The 19,549-nt window shown below is 63.0% G+C and overlaps 2 protein-coding genes across 2 annotated transcripts; both read right to left on the reverse strand.

The window, feature by feature from the left end:
• Positions 1-82: 82 nt before the first annotated feature.
• On the reverse strand, positions 83-4,390 carry SLC35B2 (solute carrier family 35 member B2). The gene is made up of 4 exons (XM_084516167.1): positions 4,302-4,390; positions 3,494-3,687; positions 3,224-3,384; positions 83-2,166 (listed from the first exon to the last, which is right to left on the reverse strand). Exons 1-4 carry the CDS (start codon positions 4,367-4,369, stop codon positions 1,228-1,230), a joined length of 1,362 nt encoding a protein of 453 aa, XP_084372293.1. The 5' UTR covers positions 4,370-4,390; the 3' UTR covers positions 83-1,227.
• A 976-nt stretch (positions 4,391-5,366) lies between these two features.
• Positions 5,367-13,464, reverse strand: NFKBIE (NFKB inhibitor epsilon). The gene is made up of 6 exons (XM_084516172.1): positions 13,025-13,464; positions 6,990-7,092; positions 6,537-6,750; positions 6,354-6,442; positions 5,970-6,218; positions 5,367-5,847 (listed from the first exon to the last, which is right to left on the reverse strand). Exons 1-6 carry the CDS (start codon positions 13,372-13,374, stop codon positions 5,782-5,784), a joined length of 1,071 nt encoding a protein of 356 aa, XP_084372298.1. The 5' UTR covers positions 13,375-13,464; the 3' UTR covers positions 5,367-5,781.
• Between the last annotated feature and the right edge of the window lie 6,085 nt (positions 13,465-19,549).

A 19,549-nucleotide genomic window follows, 5' to 3' on the forward strand; every position in this document is an offset into this window, starting at 1 on the left:
CTTGGGGAGGGGTTGGGGAGGGTTGCTCCCCTCCTTCCAGGTAGAGAAAATAAAAAAAATAAAAGAACGTTTACCCCCAGGGTACTATATGCAGCATATCTTTAATTTAATAAAATAGAGGAAAAAAAGTTGCCTTTCAAAAGTACCAAAACCTGCTGGCTTCTCAGTCAGCTCGCATGGGGGAGGCCGGGGGCAGCCACAAAACGCCGGGCTCCTGGGGAAAAAAGAGCACTGGGAGCGGCCCCCCTGCCCCTTCCCTGCTGGTGCCCGCGTGCTCCGTCCCCTGCGGCACGGGGACAAGGCACTGCAGCGGGCTCTGCCCCCCCCGCAGGCCTCCAGGCACTGGGGGGGCTCTGGCAAGACCCTAAGAAAGCCGGGGTCAGTGCCTCCAGTTGGCAGGGAAAAAAAAAAAGATGCGAAATGATGAGGAGGGTGGGTGGTGGTTGTGCTTCTCCGAACGGCAACCATGCGGCCCAGAAGCAGCCTGGAGGTGCCCCCGGGCTTCTGGGCGCTGCGGCCTTTGGCCTGTAACAGCAGCGGCTGGAACCGAAAAGTAACCTACAGGGCTCAGCGAGCCTGGGGAGCTGCGAAAAGGGACGTGGAGCTGGGGCGAGGGACTGCCGAACCCAAACTCTGAGGTCCTGGCCTTGACTCCAGCTCGCCCGGAGCAGATCCCAGGCCTGGGGTAGGACGGGCTGCCTCAGAGCCGCGCCTGTCCTACCTGGAGCACCTCCTGGGAAGGGGGCTGGAGGGGCTGGCAGCTTCTGTCCTCTGCTCCCAGCCCCGGCACAGGCTCAGCTCGGCGCTTCCCTCGTCGTAGGGCCGTCCCCAAGGCAGCGCTAGTGTTTTGCTTCCTCCTGCTGAGCCCTGGAGTCGTGACCGAAATGTGGAGACGTGTCAGCCAGAGGCAAGACGGGGCTGGGAAAAAAAAGCTCCCTTGTTCAATCAGTGACCTTGGAGGGACGCCACGAGGCGCGGGCGGGGCAGGAGCACCAGCAGCTCCACGCTGGTTTCCCCCAGTGCCCCAGCTGGAAGCCTCCGACCCGTTAAGGCAAAGAAAAAGGGTTGGGGCTGCGGCAGCCTGGCCTCGCCGCAGCCCCTTCCCCGGGAAAAGCAGTTGGAAAAGCGAGTCGCTGCTCCAGCCTGCCCCTACCCCGACCCCGCTCCTCGGCGGGGTCCCCCGGCGGAGGCGGGACAGCGGGCACAGCTCGGAGGGGCGCCAGCTGCCTAAACCTTCTGCGCGGGGGTGTCGCCGGGCGGCAGCTTCTTGCTGCGCTTCTTCATGCGGCTGCGGGCGTAGACGCGGAGGAAGAGGGCCAGGAAGACGACGGCGACGCCCAGCCCGCCCACCACGGTGACGGTGTGGCCGTAGATGAGGCAGGAGAGGAGGATGGCGAAGGCCTGGCGGAGCGTCATGATGATGGTGAAGACGGCGGCGCCGAACTGGTTGATGGTGTAGAAGATGAAGAGCTGGCCGCAGGCCGAGCACACCGAGAGCAGCACGGCGTGGGCCGCGAACTCCGAGTGGCGGGTCATGAAGCGCAGCGACTCCAGCAGGGCGCCCTGCTCCAGCAGCGAGCCCACCGTGAAGAGGCAGGAGAAGACGTTGACGCCGAACATCATCTGCACGGGGGACATCTTGTAGGTGAAGAGGGCGTCCTGCCAGTTGGAGGTGAAGCTGTCGAAGACGATGTAGCCGGCCAGGAGGACCACGCCCGAGAACGTGGTGACGGTGGAGGCGTGCCGGTGGGGAGCGCTGGACAGCAGGAACATGCTGACCCCCACGGAGATGAGGGCGGCCGTCAGGTACTCCCAGTACTCGTAACTCTTGCGGGACACCAGTTTGCCCATCATCATCACTGGGATCACCTTGGAGGCCTTGGCCAGCACCTGGGTGGGGAAGCTGATGTACTTGAGCGCCTCGTACTGGCACCAGCTGCTGAGGATGTTGGAGAGGGAGGCGAAGGAGTACTTGTACATGGGCGCCCCGTGGCGCGGCTGCTTGGTCAGGGCGCAGTACAGCCCGGCCACCGTGAAGGCCAGGATGCGGTTCATGAAGACGAGGAACTGGGAGTCCTTGAACTTCTCACCGGGGTCCGTCTCGGTGGCGCCGTACGTCCTCGTCATCACGCGCTCCTGGAGGACGCCCCACGTCAGGTAGGAGGCCTGCGAAGCGGGAGGAGCACGGACTCAGGGCCCTGCTGGGGCAGGAAGGACGGGGCCAGCCCGCTGCTCCTCGTGGTCGCAGCTGGGAACAGCCAGTCCCGAACTGAACCAGCCCTGCCCCGTTTTCAGCCTCCTCCCGGGAAGAGAAGCCCACAGAGCGACACCCCAGCGCACAAGGAGCAGTTGTTCTGAGCTGCCTGCTGAACCATGCGGGCAGGGCCGGGGGACGTTACCGATGCCTTGCCGTGGGTTCGGTGCCAGCTCCCTGCAGTAGGGCCTGGCGCCTCTCCCAGTGGCCTCCGCATCGGTTTTCACTTCCAACTCCCCAGGCCCATCCAAATCAAACCTAGTTTTAAACCCAGCAGATGAGATGCTCCTCTGGGGATGATCACTGGCTGTCACCTCTGCTATTTGTGCAGCCCTGGTGCCACGGCACCTCCCAAAAGGAGCACAGACCTCTCCCATCATCCATCCCCTCCCGAGAAACTGCGGTGCAGAGACACGAAATGACTTGGGGGTGTCCTCGCAGCATGGCTGCGTGGGCACCGAACAGTAGGCCAGGATGTGGGAGTCTTCTGCTGGCTGCGGGTTTCGTAGCACAGAAATTATTTTTAGTCCTCACAGACCCAAAAAGCTTCAGCTGTAGATGAGACCTGAGAGAGCTAAAATTAAAAATTCCTTTTTTTTTTTTTTTTTTCTGTAGCTGAAGGGCAGCAGTACGCAGCAGCCCCCAGAGGTGACCCTGGGAATTAAGCGGGCTCAAACTACCTGCTGCTCTGATAAGGGCTGGAACAAAAGCAGCCCTAATAACCCTGCTGACACTCAGAGTTTTCCCTATTCATGGCTCAGACAGACGAGCTGTCCCAACTCAGATGACACCAGCAGAACAGCTCCGAGGTGACGCAGCAGCCCCGCAGGAGAGGCTGTGCCCCTGCCTCCAGCCCAGCTGTCAAGGACAGCGCTGCATCCTTGGCCTTCAAGGGGCTGGGGGCACAAACCCAGTGTCCAGCTGCGCCTCCCGGAGCAGGAAGGCCATGGAAATGTGCAGGGTGCCTACCTGCAGCCCAGCAGCACAGAAGAGCAGCTTCAGGACCTGTCGGGCTGTGGAGGACTCCGTGGGCTCTGCTCGGGGCGGCAGGGAGCCATCGTCCGGGTGTGCGGACTTCACCTCGGAGCCGAACACGCACGACTTGATGACAGGGAAGCAAATGCCTCGGCCTGGAGGGGGTAAGAGAAGAGAATTCACCACCACAGCCGGAGAGGCACAGCCTCCCTCCTTGCTAACCGCGGGGGAGGCAGGAGGTGGAAGGGAAGCTGCTGCCCTTACCTGTCTCCAGGTAGTTCTTTCTCTTGAAGTACTGGATGAGGAGGAACCCTGGCACCACGATACTCGCGTAGCCAGCAGCGTTGACGAAGAAACGGAAGAGCCAGAAGTCCCCCCAGGCGTCCTGCAGGGCAGGGGGGAACTCTTCCCCAGCAGCCATGGCGGGGAGCGCAGCCAGCACGAGGGGAACACAAAATCTGTGGGCACGGGGAGGCGGGCGGTGGGCTACTACCAGCACGCCGCCAGCACCCAGATCCCACCCCAGAGATGTCGGGCAGGAAGGGCCCCTGGGACTTCGTCAGCAGCTGTTCACGGTGTTTGCTCTGGCTCGGGAGCACTCGCACGGGGAAGCCAGGGCTCCCAGGATGGGAGAGGGTGTTTGAACCTAAAGGGCTGCTTTGGGGCAGAAAGTAGCTCCGAGCCGAGCCGAGCTGCTTAGGATTTTACCAACCCCTCAAATCCTGCAGCTTGAGCCCAGTGTGGGCAGCTGCGGGGCTGCCCGGGGGGAGCTCGCCCTTTCGCCGTCCCGTCTCCCAGCCAAACCGGGGCTCCTCAGGATGCCCCCCAACACCCCCCTGCCGGCCCTGCCGTCAACCTCAGCGCCTTGGGGTTGGGAATTTGGGGTTGCGAAGCCGAGCAAAGCCCCACGCCCTCCCCGCCGGCCACGTCTCCCTTCCCCACAGCGGGGCTGGAAGCCGCCGGGCCCCGCTCGGCGCCGCCGTGCTGCCGCCACCCCCTCAGGTCCCGGGGGAGGAGGAGAAGCGGCCCCGGCCCCCGGGCTCGCCCCCCGGGCTCGCCCCCCGCTGCCCACCTGCGGCCCGCTGCGGCCCGGCCCCGCTCCCGGCCGCCTGCCCTCGGCCCGCTCCCGGCGGCGGCCATGCCCCTGCCGCCCGCCCCACACCGCCCCCTGCCGCCGCGGAGGGGCCGGGCACCGCCACGGGGAGGCCTCGGGCCGCCCGGCAGGCCCCACAGCCCCAAATCCCCACACCATCCCCAAATCCCCACACCCCAAACAAACACCCAGCACACAGGTAGAGGTGGCCCCCACGAGGCCGCCCAGAAGCATCTTGTGACACTCGTTTAAAAAAAAAACACCACACTTTTATTTAAAAAAAAAAAAAAAAAAGAAAATACGAAGTGCAGATGGCTTAATTCTGGCTTTTTCCGCCTCCCTCCCTCCCTCCCACCCCAAGCTGGTGCCGAGCCATCTCCCCCATGGCTGCTGAAGCGCCCTGGGCAGCTCCGGGGAGGTGCTGCTGTTCCCGGCCACGTTCCCTCACGCCCGTCCTTCCAGGAAGGGATGAGGAAGGCGAGCGGCTCTGGGGCATCTCCTTTCCCCCCAAAGCCCTGCCCCAGGCGATGGGAGCAGCAAGCGGGGGATTTCCCCAGCCCAGGTGGGGTCAGGCAGCTCCTGCCTCCCTCCCCGCAGCACCCACGGGGCTGGTTCCCTGGGGCGTGCGCTGCAGAGGGGGCAGGGGAGGGAGGCGAGCAGCAGGAGGGGTGTGGAAATCAGCCTGCCATGGGGAAATGCAAAGCTTTTAGACAACCTCCTGCGCCAGGAGGTGGGTCGGGATCTTTCACACTGGGTGCAGAAGAGGAACCGTGGCAGCGGGACGTCAGGCGTGGTAGCCGAAGCAAGGATCCGTCACCCCATTTCTGGCACTTCCCGTGCTCTGCCTCTTCAGCCCCCATGGCGAGTGCTTGGTGGGGGGACAGAGCACCAAGCATGGGGCTGGGCCCCCCATGAACCCGAAACAGGCTCTGCAGGCGGGGATCCCCCCTCCTCCCCACTCCCCTCTGCTCCCCGCTGCCCCTCACCGTGGTGCCAGGCGGGGAGCGGGGTGGGTTGGATCACACGAGACCTGGGGCGCCTGCAGTCAGAACAAACGTTTATTAGAGCGAGGGGTTCCTGCTCACCCCACACTTGTTCTGCTGGTGTTTGGGGTGCCAGGGGATGCTCCGTCCCCTGTGCGGTGTGATAAAGGAGTCCTCTCCTGCTCCAACCTGAGGCAAGCGGGAGCCCACAGAGCCCAGCGATTCACACCCGTGCCAGGGAGGGGAAATTCAGTCCTGCTGGGCACGAAGCCTAGAAAAAAAAGCCTTCCCCATGTGTAGTGCTCATGGTGCCACCTCCCACCGTCCAGGAAGGTAGCCTGAGGCCAACAAAACATCTCTCCCGGGAGGGTGAGACGTCTCCCAGCATGGCTCCGCGGGCAGGCAGGGTCCCGGCGGGCATCAGGGCAACAGCGCGGGGCGAGGAGGCTGCCCGCCGGGCCAAGGAGTCCAGCCGCTCACTCAGAGCACACCACGGGCTTCCCCGAGATCTTCAGGTCGTCGAAGGGCAGCAAGGCGAGGAGCTGCAGAGACCAAAGTTTTTTTTGTGTCAGCATCCAGGCTGCTTCTCCGCCGGTCCCCCCGCCACCCGCCTCCCCGGGGAGGTGCCGCCCCACGAGGGGCTGGCAGCACTGCCCGCACTCACGTCGTCGTTGCCGTCAGCCAGGTCCTGGGCCGTCTCGTTCTCCATGTTCCTCAGCAGGGTGTCAGCCCCGGAGTGCGAGAGGATGGAGGCGATGGCGGCGTCCCTGTGGCACACGGCCAGGTGCAGCGGGGTGCAGCCGTTGTACATCTGGGCGTCCACGTAGGCCCCGTTGAGCAGCAGGAACTGCACGGCTCTGCGGTTGCAGCACTCCACCGCCAGGTGCAGCGGGGTCTTGCCGCTCGTGCCCTCCTGCGGACAACAAGGACGTGGGTGTAGGGTCCCCAGAGCCCCCCACCCGCCCTGATCCTTCCTCTCCACCCCATCCAAGCGGAGCGCTTCCCTGCCCCAAAGCCGGGGGACGTCCGCGCGGCAGCCCGTCCTCACCTGAACGTCGATGTTGGCGCCGCTCTGCAGCAGCAGGGACATCATCTCGATGTTCCCCTTCAAGGTGCTGATGTGCAGACAGGCCAAGCCTGGGGTGGGGAGACAGGAGAGAGCCACTCTCAGCACCCCGCGCTGCCGGGCTCGCGCGTAGGCGAAGCAAAGCCGTCGCCCTCTAGGTCTCACCTTGCCAGTTCTGCAGCTGCAGGTCCTGGTGGTGCTCGGGGGGCTCGGCCGTGCCCTGCAGCAGCTGCTGGGCGCAGTAGAGGTACTGCTGCTCGCAGGCCAGGTGCAGTGGGGTGTTGCCGTTGCGGTCCTGCAGCCCCGGGTTGACTCCCTTGCGCATCAGCGCCTCGACCACAACGGGCTGCTCCAGGTACACGGCCAGGTGCAGCGGGGTCTGGCGAGGAGCAGGGGGCAGAATTAGGGGGCTGGGGGGGAATCCCTTCACACTCAGTGCTGGGAGATGCCGATTCCCTCCCCCTGGGTTTTCTCCTCCCCGAAAAGGGACTGCTCACACGGGACCTTCGCCGTGCTCTGCGGCGTGTGGGTGGGGAACCCCCGGGGAAAGGGCAGGTGGATTGGGTGCCTGCTCGGGGTGGCACCCGCCCTCCTCTTCTGCCCATCACAGCCACATACCTGGAAAAAGTCATTCTGGGTCTCCAGCATCTCCCTGGGCAGGTGAGCAATGCAGAAGAGAGCCACATCGGGGGCGCAGTGGATAATGGCCAGGTGAACCAACCTGCAGAGGGGACAGAGGTGGAAAAAAAAAAGGAAAAATCAGTCCCATGTGACCCATCTGTCCCTTCTGAGCACCGGCGGGTCCTCTCTCTGGCCCCATCACGCAGACGGGCCTCCAGCCCTGGGAGGATGGACGAGGCCGGGAGGCATAGCGGAGAGCCCAAGGGCTGGCTTTGGCCGCTGGGTGGGAGGCTTGGAGCCGGGTGGCTGCCAGGGGAATTCCAGCTCCCCGCTGCTGGCCGCGCAGGACGACACTTCTGCTTTCCCCTGCACCAGGGTGGTCAGCAAAAGCCAGGCAGGAGCCCGGCAGCGATCCAAGTCCACCTGTGTGGCACAATCCCCGCGCCAGCCTCTCCGCCAGCCCACGCCGATTTCCTCTTTTCCCTTCCACATCCTTCCCCTTTGGCAATGCTGGCGCTGGGCAGAGGGACACCAGAGCTCCCCGCAGAGCTTGGTGGCCGGCAGAGAGCCCCAGTCCCCGGCACCCACGGCTGTTTGACGCCCCAGCAGCCTGGGCTGCCCCAACCTGAGGGCAGATTTCCTTCCCATCCCACTCGTCCCTTCCCCTTCCTGCCGTGATGCTCGTGCGGGTTTCGCCCCGGTCCTCGCTGTCCACACGCAGTCAGAACAGAAGTGAGAGCAGCAGCAGCGAGCCCGGAGGGAGTTTCCAGCCCGGCCTCGCTAACCTGCTGTGCCCCAGCCCCTCCTGCACAGGGGTCTGGGCCCCAGGAGGGCGTGGGGTGGAGGTGCAGGACAGCTCTTGAAGGCAGGAGGGAGGTGGAAGGGCGCAGAGCCCGAGCAGCCCAGCAAAGCCACCTCCTCCACGGGCCAAACCAGCACCTGGCACCCCAGGCACCCTCGGGCGAGCCCCATTTTTGGTGGCGAAACAAGCAAGTTCCTCCTCACCCCACTGCCTGCGGAGAGGCTGTGCCCAAAGGGCCGCGTCCCCGGGGAAGCCCCAGGTCACGACGCAGCAGGGAATTCCCCGTGGGAAGCAGAGGACACCCACATTTTGCCTCCACGAGGCCGCCGAGTGCACCCCGCACCGCCGATGCTCATGGGGAGGGCAGGGGGCTGGTGGAGTCCACACCGGGACCAGCTGCAGGTGCTCCCCCTGCCCTCAGCGGGGCTCCCACGGCCCCAAGGGAGCAATCAGGGCAGGGAGATGCCCCGATGGGTTTGCACCTGCACCAGGGTGGCCTCTGCCCGCTGCCGGGGACAGCCCCTGCTTCTCCAAGCCCGCTCCCGGGCGCCACGTGCGAGGGGAGGGCAGGATGTGCCGCTCGCAGGTACGGAGCCCTCAGCTCAGCCCGGGGACTTTCCGAAGCCATTCAGGTTGAACTTTAAACCCCTGCTGCTTTCACTTTCCAGAGCCCAACTTGGCTCCCGGGGGAGAGAGCTGTGCACAGAGGCGGCGTGCCGGAGGGGGGGGGAGCACCCCTCAGGAATCCCCCGCGCCCCACGCCACCCCGTCCCCACGCGGGCACAGGTGGGGCGGCCACACGGGGGAGGTGGAAACCCCAGCAGCACCTCCCTCGCCCCGGGACGGGCGGCCCTGCAGCTCCCCGTGAGCCCAGCGTGGAAGCTGACGCCAAAATTTGGACATCTTTGCTGCAGGGGGGGCGGAGGCTGCACCGCCAGCGACCCTTCCCGGAGCTCAGCCTTTCACCTCGATGCTGGGACGTGCCCGCTTCGCAGGACTGCATTTATATTTCTATTTTTATTTTCCACCCCCTGTGTCTTCCTTCTCCACCCAGGCACAGCCTCCTGCCGTGCTTTCGTTTCTGCATTCGTTCCCCTCTTTCCTCATCCGCCAGGCCTCAACTTCCCGAAACGGCTGCAGGGGCAGCGAGCTGCAGGGGGAATCGCGCAGCGGCCAGCGGGGCAGGATGAGCCCACGGGGAGCACGTGTGCGAGCAGCCTTGGCCACGGAGAGCTTTTGGAGAGGCCAGCGGGGAGTTTTGGAAAGGGCAGCGAGCGAATAGAGGGGCTGTGGGCAGGGGGAAGGCTGCCAGCCCACGCACACGGGCAGGGGGTCAGGGCTGCCCCTTGGGATGCCCCCGGGTCGAGCACCCGGCAGCACCGCGTCCCAGGAGGTCCCCGTTTAGGTGCACCCGTGCTGTCCACGGGAACAATTTGCTCCCAGCTCCCCGTTTCGCCTGAGCAGAGGAGTAGGAAGCCGTGCAGGCGTTTTTTTTTTTGCACAAGGGGAGCTCGTTAGCGGGAGGAAATGGCATCAGCAGCAAGGCAGAGGAGCGCGAGCGGGGAGGAAAACAGCGGGGGAATTCCACGCTTGCCCCGCTCCCCTGCTCCAGCCTTCATCCTGCCCCGCTAACCGCTTCCTCGGGCAGCAGCAGGAACCTCTCTCTGCCAGGAGGAGCAGTGCGGGCAGCCCAGCGCCGAGGTGAGCCTGTGCAGGCGGAAAGCCTGAGGAGGCATCCTCGAGGGCAGGCTGAAGTCATCAGAGCAGGGAAAAACCTCTCGCCAGCACGGCCTCGAGAGGCCTTCGCTGCGTCAGGTCAGGTTTGCAAGTGTGTGACCCCTGCAGACGCCAGGAACTTCGGGGGAAAAGTGGGTAAAAGAGGCGAGAGGAGGCCTCGTGCTCGATCCTCAGCAGGCGAGGGCTCAGCAGGGAAGACCCCCCCGGGCTACCACAGTCACGGGGAGCCCAGAACATCACCAAATTTACCCAAATTTACTCCCCCAGCCCTTGCTAACGCAGCTCAGCCCACGAGTCACTGGCACGTGATTTCTTATCAGCAGACGGGGCAGCACTCGCTGCTGGAAGGAGGAAGTTGGGCTTCCTCTGCTCCCCCTGCCCCGAGGTGCTGCTCCCCACCGCGCACACACGCCTGCCCAGAAGGGCTCCGTCCCCGCTTGCAGGAGGTGCGTGCTGAGATCTGCCTGCCGGGGGGACCCCCGAGCATCGGTGCCACCAGCTGGCCCACCACCGCCCGGGGAGCATCGCCGTGGGGTGGGGTACCCGTGGCAGAAGCCCTAAGAAAGGGAAAGGCTTCAGGCAGAACGCGCAGCCCTGGAGAGAGGAAGCGCTGCCTGGTTTCCTGCGCTGACACCTCTCAATCCTGCCTCCCCCGAGCTCGCCGGGGCTGCCACGGACCCAAGCAAACGGGGAGGTCTTCCCAAGTGCTGGAATGCTACAGACCATCCCCTCACATCCCATCCCACCCCAAAGGAGCCATCCCACACCCACCCCTTTCCCAGGACACCGGGCTCACGCGTCTGGCTGGCGAGGCCAGGCAGGAGGGGGTTTTCCTCGGTGACTCCTAACAAAGGTTGAGCTTGTTCGGAGGCCAGGCCACGCCAACTGCGCTGCCTGCTCCTCGCAGCTCGCCACCCCTGCCGCTGGAAAGCCCCGCTCCTCGCTTCCACGCGGAGCAATCCCAGCGGGACGCAGCGCAGCACAAAGAGGAGCCGGGCTGCGAGGAACAGACGGAGTTTCCAAAACTCCTTGGAGGAGACTGCTTGGGGAGGACAGGAGCAGCCCTGGCTGGGCTCGCGCTCTGCACGCACACCCTGACCCTAAGCACACCCCAGCCATCAGCCCTGCCCCTGCCTGCCTCTCTGCGCCCTTGCCCAGCTACTACAGCCCCGACTCCCCCAGGGCAGAGGGCTGTTGGTCACACGGGGGCGGTTTGGGCGAGGGCTTTTGAGGCTTCTGCAAAGGCTTCTTGGAAGCCGGCTGCTGGCGTAGGGGCGCCCACGCGTTTCGCCGGCCGTCACCCCCCCGTCTCCCGCATTACCCAACTTCCTTCCCATGCAAGCAGGCCCCCTGATCATTTTAAGTGAGAAACCCTTGGGTTTAGCCCCGTGCCTTCGCCCTGCATCCACCAGCGCTCTCCTCCCTGCAGGAAGCCATCCCGGGAAGACCCTGCTGGCTCTCCAGCTGGTGTAGCGCGCCCCTCGCCTCTGCTACCCCCTCGTGTGCTTCTGCCACAAGTGCCAGGCTGAAAAACACAGCCCCTGGCACGCACGGCTCGCTGCCCGCAACATCCCTGCCGTGCAGGTGGGAGGGCAGGGCCGTGGGCAGCCGATAATTTGGCCAGATCCTTCTGGGCAAGCACGGTGCCCTTCTGGGTGCTGCTGGGTACCAAGCTGGGGCAGCTGGGGAAACAGGAACTGCTCAGCCCAAGGCCCGAACTCGTTGTGTTTTCAGAGTCACAGCGTTATAGAGAAGCGTGATTGCCCAAGGCTTCTGGGGTGCAATGGTGGGACGGGTCTCGCTCAGCCTGGGGCCGCTTTGGGGCAGACGGTGGAGCACGGCGGGCGAGGAGACACGCAGCTGACCGAGGTGACAAGAAGCCGCCAGGTTTGGCTGGCTGGATGGAGGGGATGCAGCCCGTGGCCATCTCATCCCTTTCCTTTGGGAACCCTGACAGGCCTCCGTTCCCTGGACTTTCACAGCATTTTGCTCTCAGTCCCGGTTTCCTTTTGCACACAAAACCGATGGCAGCTCGAGGCGGTGCTGGATGCTCAGCAGTGCTAAATATAAACACCACCCACCTCTCCCGCAGGGTCAGGAGGAGAGCCAGGAATAGAAGAGGCAGGAGCCCGCAGCCTGGCCGCCCCGACCACAAGAATACAGTTTCTTTCCAGCACTGGCAGCGGGCTCCCTGCGCTGACCCCTCCAGCCCCGAGCTGTGCGAGCCGCCCCAGCAGGCTTTTTGCTCCCTCCCTTGCCCTTTGCAGATTTCCTGTTCCGAGCTGCGCCGTAAAGAGCGAAGACAGAAGAGCAACTGCAGCCATTCGGAGCGCGCTGGGAGCGCCTCTCCTGCCTGGGGCAACTCGGGCGCCACCGATTCACGTTTCCCCAGTTAATGACAAGCTTGCATGAGCTTGGGCTCTGGCCGAGCAAGTCTGACAAGCAGGGCTCAGCCCCCTGGCAGCACAGACCCGCGCGGTGCCTCCAAACAGCCGCATCCGCTGATGAACGCCGCCACCGGGTGAGCCCCGGGCTGCTCTTCTGCCGTGGTATTTCCACAGGCCTGCCTAAAATACCCGTGGCTCTCCCTGTGGGCACGCTGGCTGTGGTGTTACAGCCGGGACAGAGGGTGAAGTACGGCACAGGGGAGCTCCGGGCCGGCCCGCAGCAGCCAGCACCGTCCCTGCGCCCGCCGGGGAGCGTGGGTGGCCGCGCGTGGGCGAAGCTTGCTCGCTGCCAGGCTCCCAGCCAGTGCTCGGAGCAGATCCCACAGGGAGCATTAATGAACTCATTAGCAGCCGTGCAGGTTCCTTCCTAACCAGGAAGTAAACACCCGGGCTTGCTCTCGGCTCGCCAAGGCCAGCCTCCCTGCAGCTCCAGCAGCAGCGCGCTCGCTGCACGGGCACGACTCGAGAGGTTTGTTTCCTCGCTTCTGCCAGTGCCTCAGAGTTTCTCTTCCTCCTGCACCATTACTCAGTGTTAAATGCCAGCCTGGGCTCGGGGCAAGGCTCCTGAGCTGCGAGCACACTGCGTGCACTCGTGATGGAAACCATCCATCGAGGGGGATGTAGCAGAGGAGAGCCGTGGCTAGCTGAACGCAGTCACCAGAAGCCAAAGCTAGTAACCCCAGTGAAATGCTTTTGCCCTTGAGGAGGGCACTGCAGCCGCGGGAAGCCCCCTGCCCTGAAAGGAGCCAGGTCCCCTCTGAAAGGAGCCAGTCCCCTCTGTCACGGCGTGGTGCACATCACAGCGCTGCTGGTGCACAAGGCCACCTCCAGCGGAGAGCCACCATCCATCCGCGGGCCTCGGGGTGTTGCGCCATGCACACGGGCGACCTTTTGGGTCTCTGCCACCCACCAGGGTGGGCAGCCCAGCTCTCCCCGTGGCTCGGGGAGCTCCGCACCCCTGGCTGCTTGCTCCCACCCCAGCTCCCCGGTGAGCACCCCGCGTTGGGCCGTGCCGTGCCGTGCCGTGCCACCCTGGGCTCACTCACGTGTCGCCATCCTCCGAGACGAAGTTGAGCGCCTCCAGCTGCCTCCTGCTCAGCCCCTTGGCTGCCGGTGGTGGCTCCTCGGTCCCGCAGGCTGGCGGCAGCCGGGGCAGCGCCTCGGGGAGGGCTCCGGAGCCGTAGCTGGAGTCCAGGCGCTCCTCGGCGGGGGGCTCCTCGGCGGGGCGCTTCTCCTCGGGGGGCTCCTCGGCGGGCACGGGGGGCTCGACGCCAGCCGGGGCGTCCCGGCCGCCGGGCAGCGAGCGCAGGGACTCGATGCCGGAGTCGCACTGCCCCTCGTCGCCCTCCCAGCCCGCAGCCTCCTTGCGGCACCCGCCGCCCGCCGCCCTCGCCATCGCTCCGCGCTCAGCGCCCACCGCCCGCCCGCCCCGGGCCCCCCGGCAGCGGGGGGCTCATGGCCACAAAGCCAGCGAGCGGCGGCCGGCGGACAGGCAAAGCGCTGCGGCTCCTCCTCCTCCTCCTCTTCCTCCTCCTTCTCCTCCTCCTCCTCCTCCCCTGCCCGCACTGACTCAGCCGCACCCGGCCCCGCCTGCCCGGGATTCCCCCAGCGCCGGGGGTGCCCAGGCGGGTGGCTCCTGCGTCCCCGAGCCCCGGGGTGCTCGCTGGCAGCGCCCCGAGAGGGTTTTGTCTGCCCTCTGTGCACGCTGCAGCTCGTTGCTTTGCACCAGGCAGGTGGCGAGGCTGGCTGCAGTGCTGCTGAGCTGGGGGGGCTGCAGGGGCAAGAGCAGGCGGCATACAAGGACCAGGCTGAAACAGCAGCTGGGCCAAGGGGCTGTGCCCATCAGCTGCTGACCAGGTCTCTCCTGACTCAGTGCTCTCCTCCTGAGAGCAAAACTGTCCATGTTCCTCATGGATCTGCTTTATCCAGCTGCTTTCCAGTGCCCCAGGCAACGGGCTGTCCTCAGAAGGCTACCTAGATAGATCGGCATGCAGGTGACCCTTTGCAATCGGTGTCCCTCTCCCCCTCTGCAAGGCGCACGCCTCCCCAGCTGGACCCAGCGGCAGGGGACGGCCCCGCTCGTGCCCCGCACCTGCACGGGAGCTCACCTGGGCACAGCTCGGCGGTGGCTGCGGGGCAGAGTTCGCAGCAGCCGCATGCAAAGTGCCAAGGACTTCCCCTCCTGGGCTGCAGCTGCCGCTTCGGCTCTGCGTCACCAGCCAGCCAGCCTCCGACCGCAGGCTCGCTGCCAGCAAGCTGCCCGTGACAAGTGCCTCCGGGCGGGCAGGAAGGGAGGTTTAGGGCCACGAGGACAGGGGCAGCGCAGCAGGAGGCAGGCGGAGGAAGTCTCCGTGGGCATCAGTAGCCTCCTGTCACAAGTTTTTCCTCCCACGCTCAGGTTCTCTTTCGGTTTCGCCGGTCGTGCTGCGCTGCCTGGGTGCGAGATGCCAAGTGCTAAGGGCAAGAAGCTCCTGCACCTCACCAGGGCACGGATCTGGGTCATGCCTTCACGCCACCCCCTCCTGCACCCTGCCTGCAGCTGCCACTCCTCATCCTGCTGCTTGCAGCTGATAACCCACGGAGCCCCACGCGGGGCAGAGTCAGGCTGGGGCTGGCTGGGGCCTGGGATGGGGACTGGGCCATCACAGCCGGCCCGAGCTCAGCACAGAAGTCTCACACGTCCTGTGGGATCCAGAGTGAAGCCAAAAGGTGCCCCCTCGCACCCAGAGTTTCTGCTCTTTCAGCTTTTTGTACCCAGCCGCTGCTGGGTTACCCAGCGAGAACCTTCCCAAATGCCTTTCCTGTTTTCTGTTCTGTTTTGCGCAGGTAGTGGTGGAGGGACTGAGCACATTTAAATGTAAGGAGAGGCCAAATCTGAGCGTGATTTGCTTCTGAGGATTTAAATAATGCAGCCCTAATTCTGGGCTCTCTCCAGCCCCCTTGAAGCTGGCACTCCAGTGCCTAAAATCGCAGGGAGAAACCCAGAGGAAGGAATCCATTCCCGCTAGAGGTCAGTGTCAGCACATGGCGCTCCGAGCTGCTCCGGGTGACCTCTCCGGCACCAAACTCAGCCCAGAAAGAGTGGCCCAGAGGCTGGCCCCTGAGCAGCTGGGGCCATGGGGGCACAGCCCTACAATTTCCTGCAATTTCCACACACCAGCTGCAGCCTGGGCCTGGCACCGTCCCCTTGTCTTCTCCACCTCGCCTCGGGCTGTTTGCTGGGTGAGGTGAGCGCAAGGAGCCTGAAAGAGATGGAGAGAGATGAAGCCTGTGGCTGGTCTGAGGGCAGAAGGTCAGAAAGGTGCCAGGCCCCAAAGCTCCTACCGCATTTCCAACGCCAGGGATATCTTCAGGTACCCTGAGCAGCGGCCCAGACCTCTGCCTGGGGCTCCAACACCACACGCACCGGGCTCCTAACGTGGAGCAGAGGCCCCAGGAGAGCAAGGGAAGCGGCAGGAGAAGTGACAGGGCTTCTCCTCGGGCTGCTGCGCCGTGCATCTCGCTGCAAACCAGCTCTGTGGTGCACCAAACTGGGTCACCTGGCTGTGCGGCCCAACAGGGTAAGGCAGGAGCGTGCCTTTCAGAGGAATGCATGCCCCAAGGCGAGGACATTTCCTCGCTGACCAGGGCAGACGGGGTGCTCCTCAGGCACCCACTTTTTGGAAAGGGGCCTAGCAAACGCTGCCTGCCCTCTTGTGGTGGCTGGGGCTGAAATCACGGTGTCGCCGCGTGTCCCCGAGGACGCCGCTCGGGGCTCCTGCCCCAGTTCTGCCCCAGTTCTGCAGGGTTTTCCCCACTCGGAGTTTTCCTCCTTGCAGTCCACGGTGGTTGCCTCCCTTCCTTTTGGTCTACACTCCCGTAACGTCACGGGAACCGTGGCCCCTGCCTGCGCCTCCAAAAGCCCAGCGATGGGTAGAAAGGTGCACGGCGGAGATAAAGGGGCAGGGAAATCCCTGCAAAGTGAATGAACAAACAAAACCTCAGGCGTTTCAACAAAATTTCATTCTTAATTTCGATGTCATTCCCTCTCCTCGTGTGACCCTCTGCCTTGCTGTGCACTGGTCTGTGCGCTCTGCGGCTCTCCCAGGGGAGGCGGCAGATGTGGCTAGGAACAGGGAGGGGATGGCAGATGGCCTGGGAGCACAGATAATCAAAACCACGCATAATTAGCTGGTGAAACGCTGCCCGAGGTGAGAGATCTTGTCACCTGGGGCTCCCTTGGTAGCCAGTGGGAAGCTGACTGCCTTCAGGAGGGTCACCGGCGCCTGGCCGCCCCGCCGAGAGGAGACATCTCCTCCCTCCCCGGGGATGGTTGTGGGGCAGGGGCTCCCCTCCCTGCTGTCTCAGCCCCCCATCCCATCCCAGCAGTGCTCCAGGTGGCTGCTCTGGTCCCCGGCAGGGCGCTGCCCGAGGTATTACTCATGCACGCTCAGCTCCGCTCTCCGGAGAGCGAACCCTCTGAGCTGCCAGGCCGAATTAGGGCTTGCGGCTCTCCACGCTTGCAGCAGGGTGCTTTGGGAATAGGCTCGGGTGAGGCACGCTGCTGTAAGCAGCCGAGGAACCCAGGAAGGGGTTGGGAGAGGTGGGTGAGCAGGGAGGGCTGGCTCCGGGGGGGCAGGGAGAGGGGAAAGCTCACACCGCTGCCACTCTCCGGGCACTTGGAGAGGTCGCCGCTGCTCCGGAGTTATGTCAGACCCGATGGATGCCCTGAGGGCTGTCAGGCAGCATGTGGGTGGCCGTGAACCCCCTTTTCATTGCTGAGGGAGGCACCAGATTGCCTGCCGGGCAGCCGCAGGGAGGAAAGCCATTTAACCTGAGCCTGAAACCTCTGTGGAGCCTCACGGATAATTGCGGTGATGGAGAAATAGCCTCTCGTGGGGCTGGGTGGAGAATAAACAAACTGCACACAGGCAGCTCGTTGGAAAGGGAAGGAGGAGAGCACGAATCTGAGGGTTTCCAGGGACAGCAATAATCCCCATGTGTGAGATGTACCGCCGAGCACGAGCAGCAAAACCACCTGCCTCACCGTCCCAAAATTGGCACATCCGTGGGCCGCCAGCATCCTGATGGTGGAGGTGTGGGGCCTGTCTGCTGATGCCGAACAGGACGGCTTTTTCGGGCTGCACCTCACTCCTGCTCATCAGAAACCCCCTTCTCATCAGAAATTTCCCTCTCGCAAATCCATGATTTGGCTGGTGGCAAAGACCCCTGCGGGTTTCAGCGAGTTTCCCTCACACAGAAAAAAAAAGAAGCAAAAAAAGATGAAAAAAGGGAGGAAAATAAAATACACGCCCTTGGATCTCCTGCCAGCAGACATGCAGTCTGAGTGTAGTCGAGAAAAATGTGACTAATGGCACAGATTTCCTGTGAGGACAGCGATCACAGAGGTAAATGGCAGCAGAGCAGTCAATATGGCCAAGCAGCAGCAGCTAAGGGATCTTGTTTAACTGGAGCAAGGAGCGCATCCCATCACCCACACTCCCCTCGTTGCGTTAGTAAGGAGTAACTTAATTGGAGCGACGCATTCGGGAAGGCTCACGCAGCCTGCACAAAATATCTTTGATATTTCTAAATATAATAGGCTGCCGTTTCCAGGCTCAGACAACCCCGTGTCCAACGCAAGGGGATTTTCTCTTACACATCTTCTTGAGACAGGGGAAGGAGCACACCACTAGCTATTGTTGACTGCTTAGGAACAAAAGGTTAAGGCTTGATCATCCTTGACCTTTTGGACATAATAAAGCTAGAACCAGTATTATATATATATATATATATATGTATATATATATATGATGCTACAGAAGTTTGTGGCAAATGCAGCTTTCCAAGTTGTTTACTGTGCAGCGTGCTAGAATTAGGACTCCTGGGTTTTCTCTCTGATGGTGACACAGAGCACAGCCTCGGTCATTGCCCCTCTTCCTTCAGTTTTCTCCGGAAAAGTTGATTCCCAGGAATTAAGCTGCGTGAGCTTTGGGGAGAGAGGGTATCTGAAGGAGCTGCAGTGCAGGGCTGTCGCAGCGAGTTGTGGTGTGGGGTTCTGGACACTGAGGGCAACGTTTTAGAGCCCTGTGTTTTCATTTCAAGGAGAAAGAGTGTAGGGAAGGAATCATGCCAGGAAATCAGGTAAAACCTCTCCTGCTGGTCTGCAGAAAGGTGAACCAGGTGGAAGAGACCTATGCACCCTATAGCCTTCTCTCTCCCATTCTCTGTGGGGCGGCTCTGCTCTTTTCAGCACGTTACCAGCTGTGCCCTTGGATTCATCTCCGAGGATATAAACCCGCCACTTGCCTCTTTCGTGCAGAAGGTGGCTGAGAACTTGCATAATTTCAGTTTGGATAGAGCAGGGCACAGAACTTCCTTGTGACACCTCGCTCAGAAATAGCACCGCTGACGATGTGCTTGGCACTGTCGCCTCCAAGGCACAGAAAACGTTCTGCCAGGGCCACAATCCAAGATGCTCGATACAAAAAAGCCTCCTTCTGGCTCACCGGTAGCCATGGAAGGAACCCACCGGTAGGAGATCCGTGGCGTGGATGGCTCCAAAGGGTTGGTGGCAGCACGCATCCCAAGGCTCAGTCTGAGCTGGTAATGGGCCTGAGATGGGTAACATGTAGCGAGATGCTCCTTGCAGTTTGTGGTGGTGCTGGGCACCCCTCTGAAGCATTGCAAAGTCAAAGGTTACCATGAATTCAAAAGTGCAGGGACAAATTCACCTTTTCTTCCTTCCCATCCTTGAGAGAACAGCGCTGCTCCTCCGGGATGATCACCCCACACCTGCCCCTGTGGCCACAAAGAGCAGAAACGCATCCATGGATGCAAATTGTTTGCAAATGCCTGCTGGTGTGCGTCTGATAGCAGACAGTGCTGCTATGGGAATCCCAGCAGGTGAGGGCTTGTGCCCCTTTGCCTTGCCCTGCCACGGTGCACACAGCGAGGATGGGTCCGAAACCCCTGAGAGCCCAAATCTGCCTACAGGGTCGGGAGGGGGGTGCCTGAGCAGCAGGCAGTGAAATTCAGAGCAGGCTGTTCCTGCTTGCTGCTGTTCCCATGGAAACAGGGGAAAGGAGAGAGGAAATCCATCCCCAGCCTCTTTGGAAGAGGAGCTCCTCCAGCAGCACCCCGCCTGCCACACCTCTTTCCATAGGAGGCAGTGGCTGCATCATTTCCCTCTAGACGTGTGTCTCCTTGGGCCTCCTTCCCTTCCCTTCCCTTCCCTTCCCTTCCCTTCCCTTCCCTTCCCTTCCCTTCCCTTCCCTTCCCTTCCCTTCCCTTCCCTTCCCTTCCCTTCCCTTCCCTTCCCTTCCCTTCCCTTCCCTTCCCTTCCCTTCCCTTCCCTTCCCTTCCCTTCCCTTCCCTTCCCTTCCCTTCCCTTCCCTTCCCTTCCCTTCCCTTCCCTTCCCTAGCCCCCAAAGAAGTCCCATGCCCTGCTGGAGCTGCTTCTACCCACGGGAACATCCCACAGCCCCCTCCCCAGCCGGCGGGGCCGAGCTTTTACAGCCCCCTGGAGGTCCCCAGTGTGGTGGGGATGAGCTGGGGAGAGGCGCAGCGGGGTGTCCGTCCTGGGTGGTGTG

This window comes from Aythya ferina (assembly GCF_964211825.1).
Source record: "Aythya ferina genome assembly, chromosome: 3".
NCBI classification, from domain to species: Eukaryota; Metazoa; Chordata; class Aves; order Anseriformes; family Anatidae; genus Aythya; species Aythya ferina.